The 8470-nt window shown below is 37.5% G+C and overlaps 1 protein-coding gene across 1 annotated transcript; it reads left to right on the top strand.

Annotated features, from left to right (window-relative positions):
• Nucleotides 1-618: 618 nt before the first annotated feature.
• LOC130100628 (NLR family CARD domain-containing protein 3-like) lies at nt 619-7609 on the top strand. Its single transcript, XM_056266154.1, has 4 exons — nt 619-2164; nt 2231-2570; nt 3914-4084; nt 7372-7609. The coding sequence occupies exons 1-4, from the start codon at nt 634-636 to the stop codon at nt 7580-7582; spliced, it is 2253 nt and encodes a 750-aa protein (XP_056122129.1). The 5' UTR covers nt 619-633; the 3' UTR covers nt 7583-7609.
• The last annotated feature ends 861 nt before the right edge of the window (nt 7610-8470 follow it).

Here is an 8470-nt window from a genome sequence, read left to right as displayed (position 1 = left end):
ACATGTTTAGATCAAATATTTGTCAGAGTATTCACAGCTAATGCTAATTTCTCTTTCTGTAAAATCTAATTTAGTATTTTATTTTACTAATGTGATTACAGGAACCACGAGAATTTCAAAGACAATCTTCTTGGGATCTTCCAGGTAGGAAAACTTTTTTATAAAATAAAAACAAACAAATATGTTATTGAACAAAGAAATTTAATATAAAAAAATTCCTTTTAAACACATTTTAGCACAACTTGGTTAGCATGTTAGTCTTTTAACTGGATTTTTTTATGTACATGTATTAAAATTATTGAATAAATAGTGTCGGCCAAATGTAGATGTACAATTTGGCTTAAATTGTGTTATTCTGTCTTTTCTCTTACTTTTGTTTGTAGGATCTTGAGACCAAAATAATCACATTTCTGAAGAATGAGCTGGAGAAGTTAAAGAAAATATTACAACATGAGAACACACAACACTTTGTGAAGGACTTTAATGAGAACAGATCCAGTATCAAATCAGCAGCTCTTGATCTCACACTACATTACCTGAGAGAGATGAAGCAAGATGAAGCTGCTGATGCTCTAGAAGGCAAGAGACTCGTGATCATCTGTCTGATTGTCTCTTATAAATGTAGGAGAGAAAATGAAGACTAAAACTATCTATTTTCTGTTCCTGTGTTTAGATGAGCTGTTCTTCATTCCTCAGCTGAAATGTGGCCTAAAGAAGAAGTATCAATGTGTGTTTGAAGGAATGGCGAAGCAAGGTGACTCCACACTCCTGAATAACATCTACACAGATCTCTACATCACTCAGGGTGGCAGTGAACAGGTCAATACTGAACATGAGGTGAGACAGATTGAAGTTGCTTCCAGACGTCATGAAGCACAAGAGATACAGGTTGAATGCACACATTTGTTTGAAGCGCCTGAACAAGACGAGGAGATCCGAACTGTACTGACAAAAGGAGTCGCTGGCATCGGGAAATCAGTCTCTGTGCAAAAGTTTGTTCTGGACTGGGCTGAAGGAAAAGAAAATCAAGATATCAGCTTCATATTTCCTCTTCCATTCAGAGAGATGAACTTAAAGGAGAAAGAAAAACTAAGTGTGATGGACCTTATAACTCAATTTTTCCCAGAGACAAAAGGACTGAACCTTACAAGAAGGAATCAGTTCAAAGTGCTGTTCATCCTTGATGGATTGGACGAATGTCGCCTTCCTCTGAAGTTTGATTGTAATGAGACGTGGCGTGATGTATCGTCACCAGCCTCTCTGGATGTTCTCCTAACGAACCTCATGAAGGGAAATCTGCTTCCTTCTGCTCTCGTCTGGATCACCAGCAGACCAGCAGCTGCCAGTAAGATTCCTCCTGACTGTATCGACCGGCTGACAGAGATACGAGGATTCAGCGACGCACAAAAGCAAGAGTACTTCAAAAAAAGATTCAAGGATGAAATTCAAGCCAACACAATCATAGATCATGTTAAACAATCAAAGAGTCTCTTTATCATGTGCCACATCCCAGTCTTCTGCTGGATTTCAGCCACTGTTCTCCAGAACATTCTGGAGGAGAAGAGAAATAATGATGTGAAAAACACTCAGGCTGATGAGATCTCTAAAACACTGCAGGAATCAAACACTGAAGACACTCCCAAGACTCTGACACAAATGTACACACACTTTCTCCGCTTTCAGATCCAGCAGAGCCGCCGGAAATATGATGGAGAATACACACCAGATGTTTCCTGGGATAAAGACGCCATCCTTTCACTGGGGAAACTGGCATTTCATCAGCTGGAAAGAAACAACCTGATCTTCTATGACACAGACCTGGAAGCCTGTGGTCTTGACGTCTATAAGGCATCAGTGTACTCAGGCATGTGTACCCAGATCTTTAAGGAGGAAACAGGGATCGTTCTTGGTACCATGTACTGCTTTGTTCACTTGAGCATTCAAGAGTTTATTGCAGCCCTTTATGCACATCTGTTTCTAGACATCAACAAGACAAGTGTGTTTGATCATGAGTCTACAGAACAGGAAAACAGAAATGAAACCATGATGGATTTTCTCAAGACTGCAGTGGACAAGGCGCTGGAGAGTGACAATGGACACCTGGACCTTTTCCTTCGCTTCCTCCTCGGTCTGTCACTCCAGTCCAATCGACGACTCTTACGAGGTCTGTTGACACAGCGAGACGGCACTGACCGGAGCAACAAGAGGATAGTTCGACGACTCTTACGAGGTTTGTTGACACAGCGAGACGGCACTGACCAGATCAACAAGGAAATAGTTCAGTACATCAAGCAGAAACTAGAAGATAATCTTCCTGCAGAGAGATCCATCAATCTGTTCTACTGTCTGAATGAACTGAACGACCAAACTCTGGTGAACGAGATTCAGACCCACCTTAGCAAAGGAAGTCTCTCATCTGGTGACCTTTCACCTGCCCAGTGGTCTGCTTTAGCCTTTGTGTTGTTGACATCAGAGGAAGAGCTGGAGGAGTTTGAGCTTCAGAAATTCAAGAAATCAGACGAGTGCCTCATTAGATTATCGGCAGTCATTAAAGCCTCCAAAACAGCCCTGTAAGTCTTTTAATATATTTTGTCATGTTTAGCTCTCATCTGAAAAATGCATTTATCTACATTACTCTATACATGTAAAGCTTTTGTGTGTGTGTGGAGACAGTTTATCACAACTTAAGACAAAATATAAAATACCATGTAAAAAATGTTGCATGTTTGTTTTGTGTCATATGATACACCAGACTTGTATGACTTATATAGAATTATATATATTATCACATAATCATACTTGAGGAAGAAAAAAAAGACATATTTTACTCATATACCCAAACTGGGGGGAAATAATGTAATTTGGTACAGATGTTATTTATATTGCCAAAAAGTAAAATGAAATTCTGAAAGGTTATAGTATAAAACATTGAGATTTTTATAAAACAGGCTACTTAAATAAAATACATATATATTACCACATCATATATTAGTTGTCCCTCTGTTTCTCCCAGTAATTAGATATTTAAATGCTTATTTATATGAGTAATTCTGTAGTTTAATGTAATAATAATGTAATGCAATATGTAGATAGAGAGATTTACAAATAAACATTTATCAAAAGCCTGTTGTATCATAATTGATGTACACGTCAGATGGTTTTTCTACAAAAAAATGTTTACATTTTTTATCGGTCAAAATATCTTTTTTTCATATATTTTTTAAAAATATATTTTTTCTAATTTAGTAATTAAGTAAAATAACTATAAATTTAATTTCAGCAATTGTCATGGATGCTTCTTTAATATCTGTAAATTAATGATATATCACCCATTGGCCACCCTGCTCTCTAATATATTGGCATCAGCCTTTGGTTGACCTCAATCTTGAAATATTAAAAACAAATACAATTTATTAGGTTCTTAGGTTTAAGTAATCTTAGCTTTACTTAAATCATTAAATATGTTATGTCAAAAAGACATGTACATGTGAATGGAGGCAGTTATAGAATTATAGTGAAAGGCCTTTAACTTGCCATAAAGTGTGAACTGTCTCATATAATGGTGTCGGTGCTGTCAAGTCAATAATATTGTTGAATATTAAGTGTCCCCAACTAAGCAAGAACCTAAACTCCATCAGGTGACATAAATAGAGAAAACATCCTATAGCTATAACAGCTTTACACAAATATTTGTTCAAACGTGCTTCATTTTATGTAGGAAATTTGTCACTGAATAAAAAAAACACTAATGTACAGTAAATAGTAGTTTTTGAAGATAAATGTTATTTTAACTCAGCATCTTTGCTGTATATGCTGTTTATGTAAAAAATAAATGTAAAATGTATTTAATATTTGAATATAGAAAATGTATTGTTTGTGTTCCATCTAATTCTGCGTTGTGACTTTATTGTAGGTTAAATGATTGTAACTTAACAGACAAAAGCTGTTCAGCTCTGGCTGCAGTTCTTGGATCAGATACCAATCTGAAAGAGCTGAACATGAACAATAATAATCTGCAGGATTCAGGAGTGAAGCTGATCTGCACTGGACTGAAGAATATAAAGTGTAAATTGGAGATACTGAGGTAAGTTGAGCCACAGGAGTCACATGACTAGAGTGAGGTGCGATGACTGACAGGACGATGCCGGAGGCAAAAGCACAAGAGAACTTTTGTGAAAAATTCAAAGATCTTTTATTTATTTGTTACAACGTGGGTATACCATATCAATCCTGTCATTGTGCTATTTTATTTTTGTTGTGTTTTTTCATCTAGAAATATTGAAGTGACATTAAGCATTCATTTTGTTCCAAGAAAAGGAAAGATCTAACATTACATATCAGAATAAGAGCTACAGATCCTGAGGGTCATTGGCAAATATCTTTTCTTGTAAAATAAGTGCTCCTCATGGCTCTGGGGGTTTAATAAAGGCCGGAAGCTAGTTATTTTAGTCGATAAAGTTTTAAAGGTGGGGTATGTGATTTTGTTTTCTGACCTTTTTTTCAAAATCACTTGAAATCCTATTCCTAACCCACTTACAGCCACTGAGTTAGAAGCACTGAAATGAAAATTAAGCAATTTAATCATCTGTGGAACAGGCAGGACTCGAAAAACTCCAGCCAATCATTTCCAAGACCACCTAGAATCATTGGACAGTAAGTTCGTCAATCAAACGGTCGTACCATACCCCCCTCCCCCATCCCCATTGCGCGCGTGTCCCCTTCGTGCGCATACTCAAAGCTCGTCACCCAGTCACATGCCAGTCGCCCCGGTATAGAGAGAGAGAGAGTAAGTGCAATCTTGCGCATCTGAGTTTTGCAGATGCATGATTGCGCGTCCATGTTCTTCGAATGGGTGGAGTCAGGGCCAGCGTTGGAGGAAAGAAGGTAGGACCTTTTGAGTTGTGTATTTTCAAAATCTGCCGGCCGTTTTGCAAATCACATACCCCACCTTTAAATAAGGATATTTTTCTTACACGAACACATCGCTTCACTTCAGAAGGCTTTTATTAACCCCCCAGAGCCGTGTGCAGCACTTTTATCATGGATGGATGCACTTTGATGGTAAAATATACATGTTTGGTATCATTTGAAATGTCTCAAATGGTACAAAGGTCTCATTCCCACAGAAGTAAACCAAAAAGGTAATAAGGTGTGGAGAGTTTAGAGATATCTTGTTAACTGCTGTGTGTCTGCCCCCATGTAAATCAACGTCTGTCCCCAGTAAGTCTGGGACGGTGATTAATGCAAATTCCCACTGTGAACTCATGTTTACATTTGAAAAGAGGTTTCTGCCTTGGTCTGAGTATTTAGGGAGATGCTGAAGAAGGCTTGTGGCAATTTGTAACTCAAATTAGCCTGTGATGCAGAGTGTATGCAGGCACTCGGCATCATGTATTTTTTATATGTATATTAATTGTCCCCAATTAAGAAAGACTGAGGCGTGGCTCAGTGAGGCTCGCGTGGGTGTGGTCACATTAGAGTTAATTAGGACGCGTTTGAGAAACTGTTCATGTCGCTGCTTTCATACGGATAACTTAAACATAGAATATTTGTTTTTTATATAATTTACATCATTTAAAAATAGAGACTCCAAGCGTTGTAAAGACATTCGTTTCAAGTCTGTGTGACAAACATTCGCCGAGTTACAGATCATCTTCTGTCGCATTTCAGAATGAACTTCACATTGAGAGAGACGGCAGAACGCGCATCATGTTAATTTTCTTTATTTTACGAAAAACACAACATTTTGTTTTTATTATGAGTGTACACAAATAAAAGAAGACATTTAACAGTTGAATGATGTTTAACACTTATTTGTAAGATCAAAATCAACAGAGTATTTTGAGTCTATTTTGCACTGATAAGAAAAAAAGCGAGCTGGTATCGCGACCGCCGACCCCGGAGGGTTAACCAACCAAAACACGATTAGAGTGATTGACAGTTTGCTTAGATTACGTAAGCAGATTTGTCAAACACAAGTGCGTGCCCTCGTGCGCTTTCGTCATTTTACACACAGCGCGCACAGATTCGTCATTGCTTTGCAACACGGAGCTTGTTTCAACGCACGGATTTTCTCCAACGTCATATTTGATCATCTACATCATGGATCGTCGACTAAAGAAGAGTTTTTGTGGTGTTGAGAGTGTTTTGGAGGAGGTGATGAGGAGCAGCGATGAAGAGCAGCAGAAAGACGCTGAGAGATGCATCAGTGCACGGTGTCGAGCGTCGATTCGGCAGATGAGGAGATGTACTCACACATGCATACACAGTGTTGCAATTTTATTTGTTCTGCTTACACACTTTATCTTTCCTGTCTTTCAGTGGCTTTAGTTTCCAGTTGGTTAGAGAACAAACCTTGGTAGTGACTGCCTTGATCAACATGTCTTCCTAGACTGTAAATACTGTAATTGCTTTATTTTTAGTAATTGGATATTCATTATAATTTATCAGTTTATTGTAATTTATTTGAGTAAAAACCACTGTTGCAATTACAAATGTTATTTTATTATTTTTATATAATTTATCAATTAGTTGTAAAACAATCATTTTTGTAATGTGAGTATTTTGGTTTCACTGTTTTTGCTATTAGAATTATTCAAAATAAAGTATTTTTTGTTAAAGTTAAAATGTTGTGCTGAAATCGGTTTTTCTTGTGTGGTTTTATGGGCAGAACAGTTCTGAATTGATATACATGTGTGTAGTATGTAGTGTTTTCTCCTTATGGCATTTGGTTACCAGGTGGAGTCTCCAAATGGCCTTTTGGAAAGGACGCCTAGACTTTTCTTGAATAAAAGCTTACAGAAACTACATTTTTGGGAGTAACATCTTCAAATTTGGATCAAAACATGGTCAGACATTCAGTTTTATCTTTATTGTATTTTCAGGCCTTTAAAATAAAAGTCTGATAAATTTTTCCTTAAATGAAGTTCATTCAAAGAAATCGTGAGTCACTTTCATGTAAATTTTACCTTGATTTACTCTGTTCCTATGCTACTTTGAGTTATTATGACTCTTGGGTAACAAAGTTTCAAGTGTCTAGTTTAAATAAATATCAGAGTTATGAATGTGGACCATATGGTTTAAGAGCTACAGACATTTGTATTTGAGTATGTCGTTTTCAGAAAATTCTCAAAAATAGGGGCGCTGGTTAACTGATTTGAGGTTTACTTGATTGACAGGACAGCTGTTTCGGTGGTTGCCTAGCAACATAAAAAACGCAGCGCACTGCTGTTCTGTGTGAACTAGTTCTGCTTTGCACCTCGCGTTTTCGAACCTGAAAAACGCCTTTGGTGTGATCGAGGCTAAAACTTCTACCGTAAAACATAAATAAAGATGAAGATCTCTCTTCTCTCTCTCTCTCTGCTAATGTAGGTTAAGCTGCTGTTATATGACAGATGAAGGTTGTTCTGATGTGACTTCAGCTCTGAAATCAAACCCGTCACACCTGAGAGAGCTGGACCTGAGCGGGAATAAACTAGGAGACCCTGGAGTGAAAAACCTCAGTGATCTACTGATGAACCCACAATTCAAGCTGGAGAAACTACAGTTAGTGTCATTATACTGTACAGCAATTACAGTGTGACTGAAGTTTATTTATTTGAAGACAGCAGGGCTTATGTTTCATTGGTTATAGCAGTGCACTTTCTGGGTTTCCCTATTGCTCACATTTTTATGTGTTTTTTTATCTAGATAGTAATTGTTTAATTCCCAGCATCTGATACAATGTACTGATTGTGTACATGCAGAAATCTGCCTTTTCAACAGAGAATGAAGAAGAGAGACGTCAAATAAATAGTTAAAAATGAAAAGAAGAAACAGTGTCTTCCAACTCTGTGTAAATATTCTGTGGCTTAGTAAATTTTTTCACAGACGAAAACAAGATAGGGAGAGACGATTTGTGAAGAGATCCAGTCAGAACTGACTGGCGTTTGTGTAGATGCGCACAGTTTGAGTTGTAACGTGCTGATCTACCCAGCGGGATACAAGTTGGCATGCGCTTGATATCTCATAAAACGTTAAAAAATGTAAACGTCTGGGAGAAAGAGAAGAGCAGACATATGGATGGATCCTTCTACCTCACATTCAGCCAATCACACGCTCCGAAAGCACACTTCTACCTCACATTCAGCCAATCACACGCTCCGAAAGCACACTTCTACCTCACATTCAGCCAATCACACGCTCCGAAAGCACGCTTCTACCTCAGATACCGTATATACTGTATATATATATATATACATACATACAAGAATCAAAAGTTTAAACTAAAACACTTTATACTCAATATCTCACAATGAGTCTAAATTCACATTATATTTCTGCAAACATTTTCACCGTAGTATTTTGTGATGTGGTCAAATAATGCTTACGAAGATGATGTGACTTTACAGAATAAAGAGTCTCTTATTTTCTTCATTCTCTCTTTCTCTCTCTCTCTCTCTCTCTCTCTCTCTCTCTCTCTCTCTCTCTC

Source organism: Rhinichthys klamathensis, unplaced genomic scaffold, assembly GCF_029890125.1.
Source record: "Rhinichthys klamathensis goyatoka isolate OS25496 unplaced genomic scaffold, OSU_Roscu_1.1 h1tg000011l_1, whole genome shotgun sequence".
Lineage (NCBI taxonomy): Eukaryota > Metazoa > Chordata > Actinopteri > Cypriniformes > Leuciscidae > Rhinichthys > Rhinichthys klamathensis.
This window is presented reverse-complemented; position numbering and strand designations above follow the sequence as displayed.

Excerpts from the sequence above, each read along its gene's own strand:
- LOC130100628 (XM_056266154.1), top strand. The coding sequence starts at position 634 with ATGAAGACTAAAACTATCTATTTTCTGTTCCTGTGTTTAGATGAGCTG. Across the intron at positions 2,165-2,230 it reads CAATCGACGACTCTTACGAG|GTTTGTTGACACAGCGAGAC; the intron begins GTCTGTTGACAC and ends GACTCTTACGAG. Across the intron at positions 4,085-7,371 it reads TGTAAATTGGAGATACTGAG|GTTAAGCTGCTGTTATATGA; the intron begins GTAAGTTGAGCC and ends CTGCTAATGTAG.